The 26864-nt window shown below is 35.1% G+C and overlaps 1 protein-coding gene across 1 annotated transcript in view; it reads left to right on the top strand.

Moving 5' to 3' along the window:
• LOC123242598 (opsin-3-like) overlaps positions 1-26864 on the top strand; it is a 259036-nt gene that overhangs the window by 141845 nt on the left and 90327 nt on the right. The window contains exon 3 of the mRNA XM_044670486.1: positions 21299-21532. Within this exon, the coding sequence (XP_044526421.1) occupies positions 21299-21532 (234 nt within the window). The remainder of the gene's footprint in view (positions 1-21298; positions 21533-26864) is intronic.

Raw genomic sequence — 26864 nt, forward strand, 5'->3', positions numbered from 1 at the left:
GCACAGGTGATTCAAACTCATAAGAGAATTTTATGTATGAGCTGGACTCTATGGGAATCATCAAGACTTTACAACTGATTGGATACAGGGAAGGTGTGGAGAGAGAGAGAGGTGGAGAGAGAAAGAGACAGACAGACAGAAAGAGAGAGAGAAAGGAAAGAGAAAGAGAGACAGACAGACAGAAAGACAGAGAGAAAGGAGAAAGAGAGAGAGAGAGAGAGAGAGAGAGAGAGAGAGAGAGAGAGAGAGAGAATAAGGAGTCAAGGATGACAAGTAAGTTTTAAATATGGTGGTACCCTCGGTGGTATTTGGTAAAGTGATATAACATGCCTCTAAAGTCAGAAAACCTGGGTTCACATTCTGTTGATCACTTTTGTGGCCTTGGGTAAATCCGTTAATTTCCCTGGGACTCAGTTTCCTCATTCATAGAATGAAGGACAAAGTGACCTCTGAGGTGATGCCTAGGTCTAGAATCATCTTCTTCCTTATTGGAATAAATAATGACAATATTTAATGAGTAACATTATTGAATGAATAGCAATAATTTTTTTAAGCTTCTAATCCTCTTGAACCATATTCATTTTTAGAACTTTAATAATTTTGGTAAATTTGAAATTTTTCTCTATATCTGGACAGATTCAATATGCAAATTATTGCAGATTTCTGCATATGTTGTTCTCAATCTTTGTTTTCAAAGAGAAACAATGACATCTCAGATGACATCAAAGTTGTCAGCCTCAATGTCTCTGCCAGAGTCATTGAAGTATAGTGACAAGACAAAGGTTAGGAAGACTGACGATGACCCAGGATGCATTAAATGACCTTGGCATCTTCAGTGTCTGACCAAACTCTAAGCACTTTACAGCTCTTGATTCATCTACTTTCATTGCCACTGAAACAAATTGCTTTCATCTCCCCATTCCACTGAAGGATGTTTTTACATGCTTGAGGTGTACATCCCTCTAAATCACTCATGTATTTGAAGCAAGCCAATTCCTCCTAAACTGCTTTAGTCCATATGCTGAGATGGTTTTACCAAGGTGTGGCTGCTGTAATATACTACAGCTTTTTGGAGCCACAGGTCAGAGTTGGGGAAAAGATAAACCAAAGGTGGATGAGCAGCCCTAAAAAGGGCTCAGCAAGTTTTTTCACCAGAGTTTGTCTTCTCTGCACATTCTATTATATAAAGGACGTAAATGTATAACAAATTGTCCCTTGTTCTATAGATCCAAACTCCAAACCCTTTGTCTCCCATCTCCATACTCCACAGAAACCCACTGCTAAGATATGTACTTAATTGCATCACAAAATACTAATGCTTTTTGAAAAAAAACCTACTCTTTGAAAGTGTATATGTGTTTTTTAAACAACAACACATAGTTCTCTAAAAGGTAAGCTGGCATGTGATAATGGTAGTGACTGAGAAAACAATGATGTTACCCAAAGGATCCTAAAGGATGGGGAATGGATGTGATTTCCATTGCATTGATCACTGAAACCATCCAAAGATCATCTCAGTTAATATCTTAAAAATATTACTAATTTTATACATTTAATATACTCTCGTGGTATTATAGATACAGTCACAGATGCTAAAATAGTTTCTAATGACTTACATTTTTCTACATTATGAAGTTTTTAGCAGGTATAATTGTTGCCAAAAGAAGCCTGTTGATGAACTGGGTTTTATTTCATCTGCAATTTGTCATGTGGTCTGAAAGTCTGCAGTGTTAACTATTGTTTTGAATGCTGTAGTTCTATGCAAAGTATGTCTTTTTAATCAGTGTTTGTGCAGCTGTACTATGGAAGCAATTTGTTTATTGCTCTTCCAGGCTGTGAAATTACAGGCCACTCTCCTAGTTCCTGATTTCACTTTTAAACTAATGGTTCTGTGTCTACAATGTCACTACATTTTAAAGGTACAAGCAATGAAAAGAGAGTAATAAAAACATGTTTTTTAGGAAGCTCCTTTTTCTATACTGTGGATTTCATATGAAAAAGAATTCCATGTATCCTTATTTTTAATCCCTAAAATTTTAATGGACTTAAGTTAGGTAATCAAGGATTGTCATGTTCTCTTTCTTGCATGTATAGTTCTTATTTTCTTTGTCTTAATCAATTCTTTATTGATCTATATTTACATATCTAAATTTAAAACCTTGATCATCTCAATGAAACATTCACGTACATTATCTAAAACTTAATCATGATATTCCTAACAGGGCAAACTTTATAATGTCGTTCTTAGAGAAAGTAGGATAAAGAGGCTATTTCACTCTGGAATGTATTAAGTTATTCCAGATGGTCATGCTGGTACCCAGTGGCAGCCCAAGGTTGTGAGGACAGGAAAGTGGGGTGAAGGTGAGAATATGAGTAATAGTTGAGATTAAGATCAGAATGTCTTTTGGAGATACCTAAGTAAGCCAGTGTGGTTGGATAGGGGAGCTTCTTAATGAAATCAGATTCCAAAAGACCATTTAAAAGAGATGAAGGGCAATATAAACAAAGATGATTACTTTTAAAAATGCATCTACCTATAATAATAGTGTGAGAAACATAGTTATAAAATGGTTATAGGATCAGTTTGGACCCAGGAAGTCCCTAGAAGCTGACAATCAAGAATAAAATAGAGGTCACAAACCAAATAGAAGGAAATCAGAGAAGACATAAGATGTATATACCAGAGGTCAAGGCAAAGCAGTGATTTATAAATAGACAAAGAGTCAAAAATAGAGAAAGTATAAGCAACACATTAAGAGAATTGGAGATTCAGAAACTAGGTAGAAACCAAATAAAAAATGATAAATTAAAGGTATATATAAAGATATATAAAAGAGACATAATTATACTGCAAGGCACTTAGATGATGCAGTGGAGAGAGTGTCAGGCCTGGAGTCAGAAAGACTTATATTTTTGAGTCAAAATCTGGCCTTAGACTTGTGTAAACCTAGTGAAGTCACTTAATCCTGTTGGCCTCAGTTTCCTCACCTATAAAATGAGCTGGAGAAGGAAATGGCAAAGCACTCCAGTATCTTGGCCAAGAAAACCTCAAATGGGATCATGAAGAGTTGGACAATGACTGATGAACAACAATCTTATGGTAGGAAAGAAGCAGAAAGGATTCTTGCTTTGGATTAGAGGCTGGAATTGATCACCTATAATGCCATTTGTCATTCTAAGGTTCTATAATGACAAAATGACCTTGAAAGTAAGATGAATCATACCTCAGATGTGAAGTTGTCTAGATGCTTCTTGATAGGACTATTACAACCACATCATGACATGCCAGAATTTCTCATAGCTTCAGAAACTGCTTTGTCTTCCTGAAAAACAGTATGGGAGAAACTAGTATAGACCAACATTTATACCATATAACAAGATAAGGCCAAAATGAGTTCATGATTTAGACATAAAGAGTGATACCATAAGTAAATTAGGGGAATCTGGAATTGTTTATATGTCAGATCTATTTATAAGGGAATATTTTTTGACTAAATAAGAGTTGGAGAACATTATGAGATGTAGAATGGATAATTTTGATTATCTTAAATTAAAAAAGGTTTGCACAAAGAACATTTTTGCACAAAAAAATTAGAAGGAAAGTAAAAATTATAGCAAATTTCTCTGCTAAAAGTCCTCATTTCTCAAATATGTAGAGAACTGAGTTAAATTTATAAGAATACAAATCATTCCTCAATTGATAAGTGGTACAAGGGGTTGAATAGGCAGTTTTCAGATTAAAAAAATCATATATATGAAAAATGCTTCAAATCACTATTGATTAGGAAAATGTAAATTAAAACAACTCTGAAGCACCGTCTCACACCTATCAGATTGGCAAAAATCACAGAGAAAGAAAATGATAAATTTTGAAGGGGATGTGGAAAAACCTAAGAAAAGAATGCACTGTTGGTGGAATTGTGAACTCATCCAACCATTCCATAGAGAAATTTGGAACTATACCCAAATTGTTCATTCCCTTTGATCCAGCCATACCACTTCTAGGTCTGTATCTCAAAGAGATAAAACAAGGAAAAAGGACTTACTTTTACAGGAATATTTGTGGCAGCTCTTTTTATAGTGGTAAAAACTGGAAATTTAGAGGATATCCATCAATTGGGGAATGACTGAACCAGTTGTGGTATGTGATTGTTATTTAAATATTATTGTGCTATAAGAAATGACAAGTTAGGTGATTTCAGAAAAATGTGAAAAAAACTTATGCAGTCTGCACTGATGATGCAAAGTGAAGTGAGCAGAACACTGTGTACAGTAACAACAATATTATATGATGATCAACTGTGAATGATTTAACTATTCTCAGAAATACAGTAATCCAAGACAAGGCTGAAAGTCTCATGATAAAAAATATTGTCTACCTCCAGAGGAAGAATTGATGAAACAGATCAAAGCATACATTTTTCACTTTCTTTTCTTGGTAGACTTAAAAAATATGTGTATTCTACATTATGAATATGGAAATATGTTTTGCATGATAACACATGTATAAGCTATATTAAATTGTTTACTATCTCAGAAAAAGAGGCGATGGAGAGAGGTATAGGATTTTGGAGCTCAAAATGTTAGAAAATGAATGTTAAAATTGTTTTTACATGTAATTAGGAAAAATGATATAATACTGAATAAAAAAGCCAAGAAATTACTTTGTTTTCATTAATACATGACTGTGAGTTATCTCTAATATTTTGAATATATACAAGCTAGTATTGCCAACTTTGATGAATTTTGTGTCAAGGTATTTGGAAAAGTTAACTATGTTACTCAAATTCTTTGCCATCTTGTGAATGTGCATGAGATTCTTAAACTGCTGTATATTTTAGATTGCTAAATTATACAAGATTGTTCCTTCTCTGAACATAATGCATCAAGGTGATGTTTTGCTCTGTATGCGTTACTACCATTTTTATTTAACTTTTATCCCCCTGGGCAAATTGGCTAAATTTAAAGGAAGTTAAAATATTCACCGAGAAACTTTTCATAAAGATAGACTCAGTTCAGGGTTATGAGAAGAAAGAATGATATCTCATGTAATTCAACTAAATTATGCCTTTGTCACTTTATGCTTTCATGCTTTAAAAAATGTATAGTGAGTAGACCAACCATTCTTTTTGTATTTTATAGCCAACAAATTCAAGGTGAAAATATTGAACCCTACTTTATCATTTTTACATTTGCTAGCCTAGAGAATTCAGGCATAACACTGATTCCTGGTCAGGCCGTTTCTGATATACAATGTTAAGTTCAAAGGATCATAATTTAAGAAGAGATATAAGAAATAGTTTCACTTTTACAAGATGGCTTCCATTCTAGAATAGTTTGGTAAAGGGATTGGAGAGCTAGTCTTATAACATTAATAATCAGTAGTCAATAAATGCTTATGAAGTACCTATAGCATGTCAAAAACTTTGTTAAGGATGGAGATACCAAAAATAAGAAGAAAGAAGACAATTTCTGTCCTCAAGAAAAATTTAGTCTATTGGAGGAAGATAATACCCAAAAGGAAAAGGAAATGTAAAAAGGAGAGGTTAGACCAAGCAAGGGAAATGATGTTTCTGGAATTACAATCAAGCAGAGCCATTGATGTGAAATGAAATTAGCTGAAAAATTCTAAGTCCTCTATAAAAAGAGGTTCTGGAGAAACATATTGCTTCACCCTCCAGTTCTCCAAATCTCCAGTTCTCCAATCAGAAGGGAGAGGCACCTGAGGGTGCTAAGGACATTTTGAGTATCAAAGCTGAATCTTCTCCACAATGAGATTTCAGGTGATGAGTTTATCCTGGAGGAGATATGATCATTGATTCAAGGAATTGGAGGTATTTAATATAGAAAAGATCAGACCTTGGATAGATGTGATAATTGTCTTCAGATCTGTGAATGGCTATGCAGAAAATGGTTTCAATTTTTTTCTTTTCTTTTCTTTTTTTGTACTTTAAAAATTGTGTCACCTTCGCTATGATTTTTTTCTATGTTTATTAGACCTAATTACCCTTGCTGATTTCATTTCCTTGACTACCATTTCCACTTCCTCATATATCACAGCAGGTTCTGATGTTTGGAGGTATATAGCTCCAGTGGTTCCACTGGCAACAATGATGTAAACAGTCGACTATGGAAATGCTGGCAAAATGCTCCATTTCACATTCGTTTATGGTCCATTCCATTTATGGAACCTTTCCAGGTTCATCACTGTGATAATATGGTTTAGTTGAGTCTCATGCCAAGTTCTCTATAGGCTCTTTTTCAACGACACTGATTTTGTGTTTGGTTTGCTGAAGTGATGCTACTGAACATTTTTCCAAAATCCTTCTTTGTAATGTTTTACTAATGAGTTTGTATTTCAAGAGTTGCCTAGAACACTGATATCAAACTCAAATAGAAACAGGGCCACTAATACATACATAAGGATCACTGAAGTCTACATATTGATTTAGTTTTAAAATGTCATGTTTTATTATATTTTAATTTATTTTGTTTAATATTTCCTCATGATATTTTAATCTGGTCTCATAGCACTCTGGAGTATTGACTATTTGACATTTCTGGCCCAGAGCAATAAGAAGCTTAGTGACATGCTCAAGGTCACATAGCAGGCATGTGACAGAGATGAGGCATGAAACTAAGTTTTCCTGGTTCTGAGACCACCCCTCTCTCCACTACTCCATTCTGCCTCTTTTTTTTTAAATAGTGTACTCCATGCCAGCACTATCTCTGGCACACAGCTATTCCATCTTTCCATGTTGGCACCCCCAGAGTCTCACAGTCATATTATGTAACATAATCATGTTGTATTCAATAAAAGCAAAACCTTGATTAAAATTTTCTTTTAATACTTCATCAATCCATGAAGGGAAACTTGAAGCACAAAGTAGTTCCTTTCCAATTGGAACATTTTTCAGTAATGTTCTTTATTTCATTACAGAACTCTTGATCCTTCTTTAAAGTCTAACTGAAATATCAGCACTTTCAGAGGGCTTTTACTATGTCTTAAAATAGGAAAGGTCTCCTTCCTTTCTAATAACTTTTATTTGGGTCTCTCCAAAGGCATTTATTGTGTCATATTGGATTTTATAGTTAGTCAAGAGTTAGTATTTTGTGGTAAACAAAAAGCTCAACCTCCCAAAACAAAATGTCCTAGATTCTAGTCTCACCTTTGATATATGCTGGCTGTGTGATTCTGGGTAAGTCATTTATGCTCTCAAATACCCTGGCAATTCTCTAAAGATTATACATTGAAGAGCAGGTTTGATCTGTATTGACAGATAGTGTCCAGATGATATTACAGGTCTGCCATTTAATAAATATTTTGCTAAGCAACTACTATGTGCCAAGCACAATACTAAGCACTAGGGATGCAAAGAAAGGGAATGGAGATAGAGAGTAGGAAGGAAGGAAAGAAGGAAGGAAGGAAGGAAGGAAAGGACTCAGGATCAAGGAGAATAAAAGAGTTAGGAATTTCATGGTTGATAAATTCCTAAAGACCATGAGGAAGTCCAAGAGGATCGTGGGTAGGAGATGATGAGATGGCTATATTGGATTCCCTCAAATTTAGGCTTTGGGAAGAGATCTCATATCCATTCTCCATCCTCTCTAGTCAGAGGGAGGGAGAGGACCAGGTCCAAAAGAAAATAAAAACCATTGATATTTCTTATCCTCCCAACAAAACATAACCTCCTTGAGGTCTGGGAATTATATTTTTGATAAATTTTATATCTTTCTTAAGTCTGGGTATAGTATGAATCATACAGCAGGGTCTTTAGCAATATTTTTGCAATAATTTTGGGGTATGTGCTAGCTGCCAGGTACTATATTTGGTGCTGTAACACAAAGAGAGAAGGGGGAAATAGGAGGGCTAGATGGTGTTAAACAGTCCATGACCTTGAAAAGCTTCTAGTATATGAGAAAGTAGTAGATATTATGACATAAACGAAAGTAAATACAAAATGTGTTGAGTAATACAAAATAGTTTCAAGATTGTAAGAAATATGTGTCTTGTTTCACAATATGACAATGGAAATATACATTATAGGATAATATGTGTATAATTTATATCATATACTATATGGGAGAGGAGAAATTTTTTTAGTTTATTAGTTTCTTGTTGAATAGGAGGATTTTAATAATCACGTCAAAAAAGAAAGAAAAGAACATTGATACAAATAAGAGCAAAAGAAAGTACAGAATGGGATCCAAAGCAGTATTGGAACTACCATGACAAATTTGAAACACATATGTTTTAAAAGTTGTAGTAATGGAGATTCACAATATCATATGAGGTCCTCTTTCTGTTCTTTGAAAGAAGAAATGGTCATATGTGTTAACGCTTATCAAGTTCATAGTAATAAAAGAGAACTTTTTAAAATAGAAAGAAAATATTTGTTATATCTCTATTTGCAACCACTGTTGTGATTGTAATTGTTGGATAGCATTTTATCATACTGAATTGTACTGACACAAACTCCGGAATCAATTCTTGGTCTGTCATCTGAGAATGAGCCAAGTTAAATTCAAGAGAATCCTCAAAACAAAAGCTGATCACCAAGGGATAATTTTTTTGAGAGGAGCATGAAAGGCAAATGACACAATTATCTCCTATGGCATGACGACATTGAACTCTGATCTGGGAAATGAATACCCACATTAATAAACTTTTGAGGTTGAAAATTAAGCTGGTTGAATTGGGTTAAATTGTGAAAGACTTGTTCTTTCTGAAACATGACCATTACAGAGCTGGAGTGAATTTTATTGAGGATAATAGAATCATTTCCAGTTTTAATTTTCTCAAGATCTAGCATTTGTAATGTGTATGCAATTAGACCTTTCATGCTTGAGAATTCTTCAGAATTTGCAGCATATGGTTCAGAACAAATTTGATGTTATTCTCATTGCCACACTGGACATCCACAGTAATGGAGCCTGCTAGTGGCATGGAAGGAGACCCTCTAGGTTTTCATTTAGACTTAGCTTTTCAGGAGCTATGTTCCAAATTTATTTATTCATAATCTCACTCTAGGGGATTATTATTATATGAACCCAGAGGACTACGTAAGAAAGAATATTTAGGAAACTCCTAATGAAACTTGATAGCATTATATAATGTTCAAGGTCAGAGGCATACAAGCAAAAACAAAGAGGAGACCTGATAGTTGTGAACATTTTATACACTAATACTGAACTTTTATTTAAAACAAGCTTCCCATCCATCTTCCCACTCTTCAATTAATTGATTATATACCTCCTTGGGATTGGGTCACCTCCCCTTGGGGGTCTTGTCACCACTTTGGAAACCACTACCTTAATGTATCCTTTGGGAGACACTGGCAGTGAGGCACAGTGAAGGCTGCTATAATTGGAGGGAAGAGAGTAGAAAATACCATGATGTAGGGAGGGGGAGAAGAGGAAGAATAGAGAAATTAAGGCTCAGAAATCTAATTTTGTTGGCTGTATAGGTTTTCCTTGAGCTAGTCCTGAATGGGAATTATCTGAATGAGATGTTGACACTGTTGACATTAACTGAGTAATTGGCATTTTTGCCTATTTTTGGCATAACATTTTACACAGGACAAAAACAAAGTTCTTTTCCTAGATGATTGTCAATTAATAAGCACTTATTAAATGCTTACTATACATCAGGCACTGAACTTCAACTAATGATACAAAGACAAAAAAATAATCCCTATTCTCAAAGATATTATGTTCTCTTGTTCAGTCTCAAACCTTAACCAGCTGTGTTACCTGATGCAAGTCTGTTTGCCTTTGTTTCTTCAGCTGTAAAATTGGGATAAAAATAGCACCTACTTCTAAGGGTTGTGACATTCAAATGATAAAGCATTTGTAAAATTCTTAGCACAGTGCCTGTCACAAAGAAGGTGCTATAAAATTACTACAACAACAACAACAACAACAACTACTACTACTACTACTACTGCTGCTGCTGCTGCTGCTGCTGCTGCTGCTGCTGCTGCTGCTGCTATTACTACTACTACTACTACTACTACTACTATTACTACTACTACTACTACTACTACTACTACTACTACTACTACTACTACTACTACTACTACTACTACTACTGGAAGAAACAACACAACCATTAAGTACATACAAAATAAGTACAAAATGAACAAATAATATTTAGGGAGGAAGAACTAATTAGCAAGTGGGAGAATCAGAAAGGATTTTATCTAGAAAGAGATTGTTAAACAAAGGTGGCTTTGACAAGAGTTCTTATGGTTAGTTTCTAGCTTAAGATCCTGAGTTTCTGCTTTCCTCTTCTGATATAAGCTACTTTATGAATTAGTGTCTTTTGCCTTTAAAGTTATTAAATTTCCATTATTGAAATAATCAAAAATTTTTATGAGAGAGTTGTTCTTAGGCTATGAGAAAATAAAAAATGAAAAACACTATTTTAGAGCAGTGACAGTATTACAAATACACACACACACAGGTATTAGCATATATTGCTTACACTCGAGATTTTATGAAACATATATTTTTATAGTTTCCAAAGGATAGAGTCTATGGTTATAAGATTCCCTAATGTTCAAAATGTGGAGTTTTATTACTTGCCATACTATCTTTCCATATAATTTTCTTTTTCATTCACAATGTGATTTGTTAATTTTGGGGGGATTTTGATGAATTTTTCATGTTTTATTTTTTAAAGGTATTATTTATTTTAATATTAATTCAAAACCTTTTTGAGTCCAAAATTTTTCCCATTTCTCTTTCTAGCCCTTCCTCTATCAATTGAGAAGGCAAGCAATATGCTATCAATTATGTATGTGAAATCATGCAAAACATTTCCATAATAACCATACAAAGCAAAAGTAAAAAAAAATGAATACATTTTTCTTTATATTGAGTAGAATTGTACTCATATATTTTATCTTTTGTTCCTATCCATTTTAAGGCCAAGGAGATCAAGTCTAATCTTTCTTCCATATGGTCTCTTAAAAACTTGAAGTCTCATGCCTATTCCTTCTCAATTCCTTCAGTCAGTTCTTCTTGGGCATGATCTCCACCACTTTCATTAACCTTGGTCTTGCTCCTTTATACATGCTCTTGGCGTTTGTTTATGCTTTTCCTGAAATGTAGTGTCTAAAATGGAACACAATACTTTAGATGGAATGGTCCAGTTCTCTAGATTCCGAAAAGTAGAATGGCTGATCTAGGAATTTCTGTGGTCATTCATTTATCCAAAAAACACTTATTAAGCTCATATTATGTACCAGGGACTTGATGATCAGAGTTCAAAGGATACTTCTTAGGATGGAATGAAGAGTGAAAACTAATAGTGAATTTTCAAGATTGGACAGATTGTTCTATATCAATTGTCTGTATTGGCCATGTAACCAATAGGTGCTGTTGAGCAGCAAATTGACTGAGGAACTCTTTTTTTCCACCTTCTTTTTTGCTAGGAGTGGGAAGAACTGAATCCTCCCAGACAACCCAGACTATAGATAATTTCTCCTATGAGGGGAAGCTAGGTAGCACTCTGGATATAGCACCAGGCAGGAGTATCTGGATTCAAATATGGGTTCGAATCAGACACTACCAACTATGTGATCCTGGGCAAGTCACATCCTCAATTGCCTAGTCCTTGCTGCATTTCTATCTTAAAACTGATACTAAGACAGAAGGTCAGAGTTTAAAATAATTTTTCCCATTGGATAAGTTTTGGGTAGAGTCTTGCCTTTTGCTACTTCCTTTTCCTTTTCCTTTTTACAACTCTCTCTGGCTAAAAACATTGATTTTCTTTTACATCATTGAGAGAGGGAAGAGAGGGAAAGTGGTGTAAACATAGACTAGCTGAGATTTAGCCAACCCAACATGCTTCAGATAAAGAAATGAGTTTTTCTCTGAAAATACAGATTATTAATTTTTTAAAAAAAAATGAAATCTTAGAACTTCCAGATCAGTTACATCTGGTCACAAGACCATAATTGAAGATCTGCAACTTGATAAATTCTGGGTATCAATAGTCATTTGTCTTTCTCCCACTCCCCAACCCTATCTACATTCCCTATATGCCAGGATATATACCCAGAACATAATTAAGATTGAATCTTAATTTTATCTAGAGGAAGCAAATGTTAAAATGCTATCCTAAGAGCAAGTAAGCGATTTAAGAGAACATAAAACACATAGAAACAATAAAGTCTCCCAAGAAGTGTGAAGCAGGGGAAAAAACAAAAAGTAAAGAAATTTATTAGGTTTTAGCAGCCTCTCAGGTAAACATGGTCCATAATTTCCCAGGTAAATACTGTCCACTAGGTGAGTATGGAGCAAGGGAAAACTCTAGATACTCAATGCTTTGGGTCAGTCTCCATGCTTAGCATCCTCCATTTCTGCCTCACCTACTCCTTTTGGTCCTCCTTCACAGGCTTGTTTCAACTCCTGGGCCATCATAACTCTATCTGTTCCAATCTAAGCCACATCCTATATCTTTGTGGGCTAGAAAGATTGCAAGTTTCTTGGACATCCTGAACTTCTTTTCCCGGGAATCTATTCCACTAGTTCTGCCTACTGAGTTCTGTCTTCAAGAAACCACTTTAATTTTATTGCTGTAGGCAATAAAAAGGGGGAGTGATATCATGGAATGATATAGGCAAGGATGAGAATTTCAGAGCTATCTCTTTGGAAAAGAAAAACACAATTTTTTTGGCATACTAGATTGTGGCAGTAGAAATATGCTCCCTTAAATGTAGCAGCAGATACCTGGTTAGGGAAGGCTGTTTGGATATTTTCCTTGTCTACTGAGTCTCGGCAGAGACAGCATGTGATGGAAGTCTAGACCATTCAAGAAGCATGTTCTGTTTGGACACAGGATTTGCACTATCTGTTATTTGCCCTGGAAGTCTAGGAGCATTACTTCTACTACTGGAGAATAGGAGCAGAAAATAATATATGCAGAGAAGCAAACACAAGGTTGGTTACCAGTTGGGGAAATCAAAGAAGTTTTCACCAAGAAGTTAGTATTAAAAGTTGCAACCTGTAAAAAACAGCACAATTGTGAGAGGTGGAGATGTGGAGAGAATATATACTAGGGATGGAGTCCAAACTCTACAAATAGCCAGAAACAGTGTCTGTAGATTTCAAGGTTCTTTTGTTGTTTTTTTTTAAACAATACTCTGTATTGATTCCAAGGTAAAAGAGTGGTAAGAGCTAGGCAATGGGGGTCAAGTGACTTGCCCAGGATCACACAGCCAAGAAGTGTCTGAGGGCAGATTTGAACCTAGGACCTCCCATCTTTAGGCCTGGCTCTCAATCCACTGAGCTACCCAGCTGCCCCCTAGATTTCAGGTTTTGTTGGAAGATATTGTTCATGAAAAGGAGTAATAAATGTATCCCTAACATTTATGGCTTGACAACTCTCAAAGCTGCTGTTGCTACCAATAAGCCCCTCCAGTGATGTTGGACTTTGTGCCAGCTTTCACCTTTGTATCACAGATATTTTCTGCTGACATCCTACATTGTTTTGAGTCAAAGAACACCTCACTCTGTCCTTTTGTTGGCTCTCTTGCACCAGAATTCTGTTTGTGGCACTATTTTAAAGCTGTTTGGAGGAAAATGTTAGGATACCTTTGCTGTAGTGATTCCTATGCTCTACCATCTTGCTTCCACCCCTGAGGTTTAGGCTTTAAGTGCCTAGAATTAGAGAAGTCTACTAGGTTTTTTTGTTTTTTGGTATTTTAAAATATTTTTGAAAGGAAGTTTGAGAAGGGTCTGTATCTTAGAATATTAATATAATGTCTTTGAAAAGGTTGGATCACAGAAGGGAAAGAATGGAAAATGGCACTTCTCTGTTTTGATGCTTCCTTTCTGGGTTGCTTCTAAACTCAAATTGAGCATTTCTGTAGTAATATATGAAAATCCTTATGATCCTAGTTTACATTTTTATGACCTTTCTAAAGTTCTTTTCTTTTAACTCCACTATGAGGTAAATTGTATAGGTGTTATCCCTATTTTGTAGATGTGAAAATTGAGCTCAAAAGTTTGAAAGGATTGTTCCACATTTTCTGACTCAATTCTGGTTCTCATTTCACCAAATCACGATGCCTTATGTTCATCCAAGAATATATGAGAACTTTGTTTCCAAAATTACTTTTACTATAACATCTAAGGAAATGGTCTCATAATGTCTTTCATTTGAGATAATGAGTTATACCCCAGACAAAAACATACGCTACACATGCATACACTTCAGTCTTTGGAAAAAACTCAAATGTAGTACTTAATTTTTAAAAAGTTATACTTCATCCACATCCAGAAAAAGAACTGTGGAACCAGAAATGCATTAGAAAAATATATGGTTGATCACCTAGTGCGATAAGGATGTGATCAGGTTATTGATGTTAAACGATCACTCTACTGCAAATAGTAATAACATGGAAATAGGTTTTGAACAATGCTACATGTAGAACCCAGTGGAACTGCTTGTCAGCTTTGGGAGGAGGGGAGGAAAGAGTGGGAGGGGGAGGATTAGGAATCATGTAACCATGGAAAAATATTCTAAAGAAAAATAAAGAAAAAAGACAAAAAGTTATACTTCACTACATTCAAATTAAGGCCTTTAAATGAGAGATAGCAGTTCCAACTCAATTAGGCCATTCCTTTTTTTTATTTTTTAAACCCTTACCTTCCATCTTGGAGTCAATACTGTGTATTGACTCTAAGACAGAAGAGTGGTAAGGGTGGGCAATGGGGGTCAAGTGACTGGTCCAGGGTCACACAGCTGGGAAGTGTCTGAGGCCAGATTTGAACCTAGGACCTCCTGTCTCTAGGCCTGGCTCTCAATCCACTGAGCTACCCAGCTGCCCCCTGGCCATTCCTTTTATACTTCATTTGTAGAAGCTCTGTGAGATTTGTGGGCTAGAGTTGAATCCTATGGGAGCAGTTCATGAAAATTCTTGCAGTTTCATTACCAAATAATTTGCTCACCTATTCTTCTTATCACCTAAAACTCCTCACTCTTGATATGGTTCATTCTTTTGTTTGTTTGTTTATTTGTTTGTTTTTCGTCATTATGGGGCCATGGAAATGGAAACAAATGGTGTCATAATGTTTTTTGGTGAGGGAGGGATTCAGACCCACAATTTCTTCATAAATGGGCACCTGAGCTGCAACTTAGTCTTAGAAAATTGCCTTGGGGGCTCTGAAAGGTGAAATAAATTGCATATAGTCAAATAACTAATATTGAACTGAATGTCTTTCTGACCTTGAGACCACTACGTCAGGCTGCCTTTTAGTTCCACAAATAAGGAAATTAATACCAAGCTAATATTTTGTTTTTCTTACCTCACTAAGGAAACTGATTCATTAAGTCAACTTTTCTCAAACCAATTTGGCCAGAAAGCGCACTGTGCTTGAAATATACTGACAAAGGCATAAATGCTCATGGGAAGGTCTAAGGAGTCTTCAAGTAGGGCATCCTTTCCCACCCAAACCTCCTCTGTAAATGAGGAAGCCACAGGGAATTTTGGAACAAAATAGAGAAAATACTCTGTGCGTGTATATTTTTAACAATGAATAGTTTCAGAAATATTTTAAAAGAAAATGTATTCCTATCATCAACATTTTCTCATGGAAAGGACCTGAGGGCTCTGTATAATGCAGTTTTGGAGACATTGTTCTATGTCATGAGTGCAGGACTGGAGACATGAGACCTGAATTTGAGTCACAGCTCTGCCATTTATAAGCCACATGACCTTGGACAAGTCATTTAATGGTCATTGAAGCTCATTTTCCTCAATTGTGAAATGAGGATTTTTGAACTAGATCAGGGGGTTCTTTACCTGCAATCTTTGAACTTAAAAAATATATCTTATTAACTGTATTTTAATATAATTGATTTGCTTTGAAATTCTATGTCTTTTTATTTTATTCATTTAAAAATAATCTGAAAAAGGATCCATAGGCTTTAACAGACTGGCAGTGGGGTTCATGAAACCCAAAAGGCTAAGATCCCCTGGCTAGATGATCTATAGGTCCTTTCCAGTTCTGACATCCTAGGATTCATTTAGTAGCCTAATAGTCCAAAAGACTCTTGAGCTTTTCTTCTAGTTCTGTATTATATTAACTCATGGCACGTATATTTCTTTCTGGGATTTTATTGTGAGTACTAGAAGCCTCTTTGGAATAGAACTTTGATTGTTCTGTCTTTTATGTTGTTGCTTTATGAAGGTGTTAAAAATGCCCCTTTAAAAGCCACGACTGGCAAATTGTTTAGTTAAATTGTGCGTGGCAGGCTCCTATGAATTCTTCACACCCATTACAGTTTCCCTGTAATGTGCCATCATCCTTGAGAGATTACACTTTAGATACTTGAAGTGTTTATCCAGAATGATGCAGCCCGATTATATGGTCCACTTGGAAGCAAACATCCCCAGCAGCAACACACCCAGTCTGTGATCAAATACATAGGGAGATGTGCTGACTGTAACATCCCCTTCATTTCCACATAATAGACAGTGAATGTTTAAGGGCTTACTATACAATAAAGATCTTTGCAAATGAAGCTCATCTTCTTGAATGGTGTGATTGGATGGTTGGATTATAGCCATTACATTTTGTAAACAGGAAGACCAAATATTGCTCTTAAAGTCAATAGGCCATTTTGGGGGGCAGAGCCCTAAGATTGCTGACTGAAGGGAAGCATATTGCAGAATGTAGAATGGAATCATGGGCTTCTCTTAAAAGTGTATGGAGCCCCCGAGAGCAAGGGAAACAAGGGAACATTCAGAGAGGCTATTTCTTGATTACTTGGATGAACCTAATGAAAGTATTGAAATCCATCACACACAGAGAGATCATTATTCTGAAACAGTCTTTATCACTGCTTAGTTTTTTAGCTCTAAGAAGACTTCCATCCCTATTTTCTCAATAGTAATTTCATGGCAAATCCACATAGGAAAATTACAAGTTAGAAACTTTCCTCTCCTAATGAAAATCATCAACTGTGTTCTGTAACTTATAGTGCTACAGGGCTACCTGAGCCACTGAGAGGTTTAATGCTTAACAAGAGCCAGGATGTATGAAAAGCAGGCTTTCAACACAGGTTTTCCTGAGAAGGAATTTATGCCTTTCGTCAGGCTGCTCTGCCATGCCTCTTCCTACATATTTATATTCATCTAATTCATGGGAAGGTTTTTATATTCTCATCCTTTGCTAACATCTAAAGGCACATCATAGAGGGATCAGAAATGAATGCTATTAGCTGACATGTCAGGAAATGGTGAGCTCTAGCTCCAACTCAACCATGAACCTCAACCTCATGAAAGGGTAGGAAAACATCTTATTTTTGTGTTATTGTGGTATGGTAGAAAGAACAGTGGATTTTGGGGGACAAGGAACCTGGCAAAGTGCAAAATTTGATCTTGATACTCATTATAGGTATGACACTGGTCGAGTCAGAGATGGAATCCTAGTTAGATTTATAGATGACAGGAAGTGGAAGTAGTTATCAAGTTTTATCCTGGAAATAGGATGCAAAAAAGAGCTTTTAATCAGTTAGAATGTTTGAATAAATACAAGATGTGAAGAAATTAAAATATGCATAAAGTTCTAGACTTGCAATTAATATAATTATAAGGATAAAATGAAGAAAGCAATAGTTTTTGTGCTTTGTTTTAGTTAGATCATGTTTAAAGCACTGTAGTAAATTTGGGGTACTACATGTTAATCAGAATATTGAGAGAATTTAGCCAGAAGTAGGTGACTAAGATAAGAATAGATGCCATACCAAAGGAGAACCACTAGAAAGAAATGGAGAGAGAATTGCCTGGAAAGACAAGTCTCATGGAGGTAGAAATGAGACGTATCTTTAAGTATGTTAAGGTCTGTCATATGAAAGGGGGATTCAACTTATTCCCAAGGAGCAGAACTAAAAGAAATGGGAAGAGTTAATATGTCATTTTAGCTTAATGTAATAAAAACAATGAATAGAGTGTCCTGCCTGGAGTTTGGAAAGTTCCTTTTCTGGAGTTCAAATCTGACCTCAGGCACTTACTAGCTATTTGACAAGGTCATATCACTTAACCCTGTTTGCCTCAGTTTCCTCATCTGTCAAATGAGCTGGAGAAAAACAATGGCAGACCACTGCAGTATCTTTGCCAAACAAACACCCAAATGAGGTCACAAGGAATCAGACATGCCTGAAATGACTGAAAAAAGGTAATTAAATGTACCTTCCCCCAAATAGAGAAGACAAACTCTAGCAGTAGTGAATTCCCTATCACTGTGGATCATAGGATTATCAATTTGAATCTTGAGGGCATCTAGCATGAAGCTGCCATTTTACAGCTCGAGAAGCAAAGATTGCATAGGGAGTAAGGTACAAAGCTGGGATTTAAACCCAGATACTTCAACTCTTAAGTACATCAATCCTTCCACTATTCCATATGGCACTTCTCTTGAAACTGTGCATTGGTGACCACTTTTCAAAGATGCTGCATGATCTTATATAGAGAATTCTTGTTGAAGTACCGAATAGAATTGGGTTAATTTGTTTAGGATGTAATAAATTGTTAAATAATTATGTGAAGAAAAATTATACCAAATATTAAAATTTAAAGCTAGAATGGATGTCTCCATGAAGTTCAGCAATAGCATGGTGAATGTCAGGGAAGGAGGGACCACTGGATTGCCTAAGGAGGGTATGAATTCAACCAGGTGGGAAACACAGAATGTCAAAACTCCTGTGCCAGTTAGTAGTAGGATCAATGTATGGGGTAGGTGCTGTACTTCTAGCCTGAGAAAAATGAGGAGACCTAGTGTCTAAAAAAATGAGTTTTAATGTAGAAAATTATAAGAGAATGCAGATAAACTTATTATTAAGAAAAGCCTTTTTGGGGCACTTTGGTGGTTCAGTAGATTGAAAGTCAGGCCTACAGATGAGAGATCCTGGATTTAAATCTGGTCTCAGATACTTCCTAGCTGTATGACCCTGGGCAAGTCAATTATCCTCAATTGCTTAGCCCTTACTGCTCTCCTGCATTGGAACCAGTGCTTAGTATTGATTCTAAGACAGAAGGTAAGAATTAAAAAAGTAAATATATTCATATATGCATATATTTTTCAGAATAAATAATCCAAAGTAGGAAGGATTACAACTTGGTGTGTGTGTGAGGATTTGTGGAGAGGGAGAGCAGAGGGTGGATGGGTAGGAGATATTTGTATTAAGTATTTCTGATACAAATGTTACAGTCAAAATGTATAAGGAATTGAAATACATTAATAAGAATTAAAACCATTCACTCTTAATTAAGAATTTAAAGGATATGAAGAGGCAGTTTAAAAAAAAATAACTGCTTATCAATAACCAAAATGAAAAAATCTTTAAAATTTGGAGAAATGAAAATAATCATCAAATTTGTAACCATTATAAAAGATGATAAAATTAAATACTAGTACACTTGCGTCAAAACAGGTATGATATTACACCGCTGGTAAAGTTGTGGATTGGTCCAAACATTTTGGAAAGCCATATGGGATTCTATAAGAATTGAAATAATGGGTATATCCTTTGAGTCAATTATCATAAACTTGTCATTGGAAGCTTTAAATACAAAATATTACTTCCAGTATCTTAGGAAAGATAATATTCCTCTTGAGGTTTAAATCAGATTTTGTAAGATACAGGAAAAGAGTCATTCACCCATCATCATGATTTTTAGAACATTACGTCCACAGACTGCTTTTGTGGAACATTATTTTTCCACTCTGATTTCAGAGAAATCACACATATTACTGTCATTTTCTTTTTCTTTTTTTAAAATTTTTAAAAATTTTTTAGACAAATTTTTTCCACAGTTACATTATTCATGTTCTTACTCTCTCACCCCAACCCCCCTCAGAGCCCCCTGTAGCCGACATGCATTTCCACTGGTTTTTTCATGTGTCATCAATCAAGAACTATTTCCATATTATTGATATTTGCACTAGGGTGGTCATTTAGAGTCTACATCCCAAATCATTTCTGCATCAACCCATGTGTTCAAGCAGTTGTTTTTCTTCTGTGTTACCACTCCTGTAGTTCTTCCTCTGAATGTGGGTAGCGTTCCTTTCCATAAATCCCTCAGAATTGTCCTGGATCATTGCATTGCTGCTAGTACAGAAGTCTATTACATTCTATTTTACCACAGTGTATTGGTCTCTGTGTACAATGTTCTTCTGGCTCTGCTCCTTTCGCTCTGCATCAATTCCTGTAGGTCTTTCCAGTTCACATGGAATTCCTCCAGTTTATTATTCCTTTGAGCACAATAGTATTCCATCATCAGCATATAACACAATTTGTTCAGCCATTCCCCAATTGAAGGGTATACCCTCCTTTTCCAGATTTTTGCCACCACAAAAAGTGTGGCTATAAATATTTTTGTACACGTCTGTTTATCTATGATTTCTTTGGGGTACAAACCTAACAATGGTATGGCTGGATCAAAGGGCAGGTATTCTTTTAGTGCTATTTGGGTATAGTTCCAGATTGCCATCCAGAATGGTTGGATCAATTCACAATTCCACCAACAATGCATTAATGTCCCAATTTTGTCACACCCCTCCAACATTCATTACTCTCCTCTGCTTTCCTTTTAGCCAATCTGCTAGGTGTGAGGTGATACCTCAGAGTTGTTTTGATTTGCATTTCTCTAATTATTAGAGATTTAGAACACTTTCTCATGTGCTTATTGATACTTTTGATTTCTTTACCTGAAAATTGCCTATTCATGTCTCTTGCCCATTTATCAATTGGGGAATGGCTTGATTTTTTATACAATTGATTTAACTCCTTGTATGTTTAAGTAATTAGACCCCTATCAGAGTTTTTCGTTATAAAGATTTTTTCCCAATTTGTTGTTTCCCTTCTGATTTTGACTACATTGTTTTTGTTTGTACAAAAGCTTTTTAGCTTAATATAATCAAAACCATTTAATTTACATTTTGTAATTTTCTCTAACTCTTGCTTGGTTTTAAAAATCTTTCCTTTCCCAGAGATCTGACAAGTATTCTATTCTGTGTTTGCCTAATTTTATTATAGTTTTCTTCTTTATATTTAAGTCATTCACCTACTCTGAATTTATCTTGGTGTAGGGTGTGAGATGTTGATCTAAACCTAATCTCTCCCATATTGTTTACTGTCATTTTCAGATGAGATAAAATGAGCTTCTCTTAATTGGTTATTTCTGTTGATTCAAAATTTCCAATATCTTTTATTCATAAATTTCTAGTCCTGTAGCTTTACTAACCAAATTGTTAAGAAATCATTTTTCTTTTTCCTATCCAGGTTGGGAAAATCAGGAAGACTGCTGCTCGGAAAAGAGAATATCACGTCCTCTTCATGGTTGTCACAGCTGTCATCTGCTACCTAATTTGCTGGGTACCATATGGAATGATTGCATTACTTGCTACATTTGGCCCCCCAGGAATGGTGTCTCCGGTGGCCAATGTTGTACCATCAATTTTGGCCAAAAGCAGCACTGTATGCAACCCAATCATCTATGTACTTATGAACAAACAGGTAAAGCACAAAGTAATGTTTTCTTTAAACCTAAAGAGGCATCTTAAAATGTCTTGATCACCTGGTTATTAAGTAAGGTTTGCTCCTCATATACACATTGTATTTATTTATTTTTCCAAGCCCATGGAAATATGTTGGCAATAAAATAACAGAAATCATCAAGATTTACAGGTTGCTTGACATAAATTTGGGAGAACAGTCAAGCCTACCTTAATCTTAATGCTATATTTTCAAGAAAGTGAGAAGTCTATCCATGATCATTTCAATGAGGCATTCAGTAGAACAGATGATTTCTCAGGCCAAGGATTTTCCTCCATATAAATTAGAGTCTGATTCACAGAAATTTTTGTTGAATTGTAGAGTTTTACAACAAGAACAAGCCCTCATAACTGTATAGTCATCAGAAGACCATCAGTCTGGAATTAGAAGGAAATAAGGTCATTTAATTAAACCTTCTATTTTTAAAGATAAGGAAACTAAGGGCCAGAGAGAAATGCCTAAAGCTTGCCTAAAGTCACACAGATAGTAAATAATAGAGTCAAGACTTTAATTGAGATCTTCCTGCAAAACAATTTTCCTCCCAATATTTATATTATATATCCATATCAGTCTATCTATAAATTTGAACATTTTCTGTTTTCATTTTTTCTTTTTTCTTTTCAATTTTTTCAAAAACCTTACTTTCCATTTTAGAATCAAGACTGTGTATTGGTTCTAAGGCAGAAGAGCTGTAAGGGCTAGGAAATGGGGGTTAAGTAGCTTGCCCAGGTCAAAGAGCTAGGAAGTATCTGAGGTCATATCCTAGGACCTCCTGTTTCCAGGCCTGGATCTTAATCCACTGAACTACCCAGCTACCCCAACATTTTCTTTTTAAATATATTTTTATTTAATTAAATATTTCCCAATTATATGTGAAATTTTTAGCATTTATAGATAGACTAATAACTCATAACTCATATAGTCATATATAACCTCATAACTGTATATTCATCAGAAGACCATCAGTCTGGAATTAGAAGGAAATAAGGTCATTTAATTAAATCTTCTATTTTTAAAGATAAGGAAACTAAGGGCCAGAGAGAAATGCCTAAAGCTTGCCTAAAGTCGCACAGAGAGGTGATATGGATGAATATTTGCAAAAATATAAATTGCCTAGATTAACAGCAGAAGAAATAGAATACTTAAATAATCCAATATCAGAAAAAGAAATTGAACAGGCCATTAAAGAACTCCATAAGAAAAAAATCACCAGGGCCTGATGGATTCACAAGTGAATTCTATCAAACATTCAAAGAACAATTAATCCCAATACTATACAAATTATTTGATATAATAAGCAAAGAAGGAGTCCTACCAAACTCTTTTTATGACACAAATATGGTAATGATTCCAAAGCCAGGTAGATCAAAAACAGAGACCAATCTCCTTAATGAACATAGATGCAAAAATCTTAAATAGAATACTAGCAAAAAGACTCCAGCAAGTGATCAAGAGGGTTATTCATCATGATCAGGTGGGATTTATACCAGGAATGCAAGGTTGGTTCAACATTAGGAAAATCATCCACATAATTGACCATCTCAACAAGCAAACCAACAAAAACTACATGATTATCTCAATAGATGCTGAAAAAGCCTTTGACAAAATACAACACCCATTCCTACTGAAAACACTAGACAGTATAGGAATAGAAGGTCCTTTCCTAAAAATAATAAACAGTATATATCTTAAACCAACAACAAGCATCATATGAAATGGGGATAAATTAGAAGCATTTCCAATAAGATCAGGAGTGAAACAAGGATGCCCATTATCCTCTATTATTTAATATTGTACTAGAAACACTAGAAGTAGCAATTAGAGAAGAAAAAGGAATTGAAGGTATTAAAATAGGCAATGAGGAGACTAAGCTATCACTCTTTGCAGATGATATGATGGTCTACTTAAAAAATCCTAGAGAATCAACTAAGAAGCTGATAGAAATAATCAACAACTTTAGCAAAGTTGCAGGATAAAAAATAAATGCACATAAATCATGAGCATTTCTATATATTTCCAACACATCACAGCAGGATTTATACGAAACAAAACACAGGAATTATACGAAAACAACTACAAAACACTTTTGAAACAAGTAAAATTAGATCTAAACAATTGGAAAAACATTGATTGCTCATGGGTAGGATGAGCTAACATAATAAAAATGGCCATTCTACCCAAATTAATTTACTTATTTAGTGCCATACGTATCAAACTACCAAAAACCTTTTTTACTGAATTAGAAAAAACTGTAACAAAGTTTATTTGGAAGAACAAAAGATCAAGAATATCAAGGGAAATCATGAAAAAAACCGTGAAGGAAGGTGGCTTAGCAGTACCAGATATTAAACTATACTATAAAGCAGCAGTCGTCAAAACAATATGGTACTGGCTAAGAGATAGAAGGGAGGATCAGTGGAATAGACTTGGGGTAAGTGATATCAGTAAAACAGTGTATGATAAACGCAAAGAGCCCGACTTTTGGGACAAAAATCCACTATTTGACAAAAACTCTTGGGAAATTTGGAAAACAATATGGGAGAGATTAGGTTTAGATCAACATCTCACACCCTACACCAAGATAAATTCAGAATGGGTGAATGACTTGAATATAAAAAAGGAAACTGTAAGTAAATTAGGTGAACACAGAATAGTATACTTATCAGATCTCTGGGAAAGGAAAGATTTTAAAACCAAGCAAGAGTTAGAGAAAATTACAAAATATAAAATAAATAATTTTGATTATATTAAATTAAAAAGTTTTTGTCCAAACAAAAACAATGCAACCAAAATCAGAAGGGAAACAACAAACTGGGAAAAAATCTTTATAACAAAAATTCTGACAGAGGTCTAATTACTCCAATATACAAGGAGCTAAATGAATTGTATAAAAAATCAAGCCATTCCCCAACTGATAAATGGGCAAGGGACATGAATAGGCAATTTTCAGATAAAGAAATCAAAAGTATCAATAAGCACACGAGAAGGTGTTCTAAATCTCTAATAATTAAGTTCAGATTTTGAAAATCTCTCCTTTCTTTTGACCCTCCCTCCATTACTCCCTCCTTGCCCTCTCCCCTCCCTGAGTCAATACACAATCTGAATAGATTTTATATGTGTAATCATGTAAAACATTTTTCTATATTAGTCATTTTGTGGAAAAGATGTCAAATGAAAAAAGAAGAAAGAGAAATGAAATGTTGTATGTTTCAGTCTGCAATCACACTCCATCAGTTTTTTCTTTCAGGGCAGGCAACATTTTTCCTAATGAGTTTCTGGGATTGTTTTGGATTATTGCATTGATAAGAATAACAAAGTCATTCACAGTTGTTCATAAAAAAAATTGCTGTCACTATGTATAATGTTCTTCTGGATCTTCTCACTTCACTTTGCATCAGTTCATGTAGATCTTGCAAGATTTTTCTGAAATCACTGTGCTTTCCATTTCTTTTTTTAAGTATATATATTTTCAAAATTTAAATTAATTAATTAATTAAGAATATTTTTCCATGGTTACATGATTTATATTCTTTCCCTCTCCTCCTCTCTGCCCCCTCCCATTTCCAATGAGCAATTCTACTGGGTTTTACATGTATTGTGGATCAAGACCTATTTCCATATTATTAATATTTGCAATAGATTATCATTTAGAGTTACATCCCCAATTATATCCCCTTAAAACTATATAATCAAAGAAATGCTTTTCTTCTGTGTTTCTACTCCCACAGTTCTTTCATTGCATGTGGATAGCGTTCTTTCTCAAAGGTCCCTCAGAAATGTCTTGGATCATTGCATTGCTGCTAGCAGACTAGTCCATTACATTCGGTTGTGCCACAATATATCAGTCTCTGTGTACAATGTTCTCCTGGTTCTGCTCCTTTCACTCTGCATCAATTCCTGGAGGTCTCTCCAGTTCACATAAAATCCCTCCAGTTTATTATTCCATTGAGCACATAGTATTCCATCACCAACAGATACCACAATTTGTTCAGCCATTCCACAATGGAAGGGCATCCCCTCATTTTCTTTTTTTTTTTAAACCCTTAACTTCTGTGTATTGGCTCATAGGCAGAAGAGTGGTAAGGGTGGGCAATGGGGGTCAAGTGACTTGCCCAGGGTCACACAGCTGGGAAGTGTCTGAGCCTGGCTTTGACATCCCCTCATTTACTAATCTTCTGCCACCAAAGAACACAGCTTTGAATATTTTTGTGCAAGTATTTTTCTTTATTGTCTCTTTGAGGTACAAATCTAATAGTGGTGTGGCTGGATCAAAAGGCAGACATTCGTTTAAAGCCCTTTGGGCATAATGGCAAATTGCCTTCCAGAATGGTTGGATCAATTCATAACTCACCAGTAATGCATTAGTGTCCCAATTCTGCCACATCCTCTCCAACATTTATTACTTTCCTTTGCTGTCATATTAGCCCATATGGTAGGTGTGAGGTGGTACCTGAGTTGTTTCGATTTGCATTTCTATAATTATAAGAGATTTAGAATACTTTTTCATGTGTTTATTGATAGTTTTGATTTCTTTATCTAAAAATTGCCTATTCAAGTCCCTTGCCCATTTATCAGTTGGGGAATTTGCCATTTTTTTCAGCACAATAGTATTTCATAATTATCATATACCACAAATAGTTCACTCATTCTCCAATTGATGGATAATTCCTCAAGCTTCCGATTCTTTGCTACCACGAAAAGAGCTGCCAAAAATATTTTGGGGCAAATATGTCCTTTTCCCTCCTTTGGGGGATCTCTTTGAGGGTCAGACTTAGTGATAGTACTGATAGGTCAAAAGGTATACACAGTCTGAGAATCCTTTGAGTATAGTTCCAAATTGCTCTCCAGATAGTTGGATCACATCATAACCCCACCAACAATGTATTAGTGTACCAATTTTCCCACATCTCCTCCAACATTTATCATTTTGCTTGACTGTCATATTAGCCAATCTGATGCGTATGAAGTGATACCTCAGAATTGTTTTAATTTGCACTTCTCTAATTGAGTGATTTAAACTTTTTTTATATAACCATAAAATATTGTCATATTCAAAGGAGAACTATCAATCAATTAATAGGCATTTTTTAAACACTTGTTATATTCTAAGCAAAGGCAAAAAACAGTCCCTTATTTTGTGAAGCTCAATTTTTTATTAGGGAGATAATATAAAAATGATCAGTTTCATAAAAGTTATTGATGGAATATCTAAAAAGTAACCCTAGGAGGTAGGTACTACCTGCAAAGAGCATAGGGAAGAGCTCTTGCAGAAGGTGGTATTTGAGCTGAGTTT

Source organism: Gracilinanus agilis, chromosome 3 (assembly GCF_016433145.1).
Source record: "Gracilinanus agilis isolate LMUSP501 chromosome 3, AgileGrace, whole genome shotgun sequence".
In the NCBI taxonomy this organism is placed as follows: domain Eukaryota; kingdom Metazoa; phylum Chordata; class Mammalia; order Didelphimorphia; family Didelphidae; genus Gracilinanus; species Gracilinanus agilis.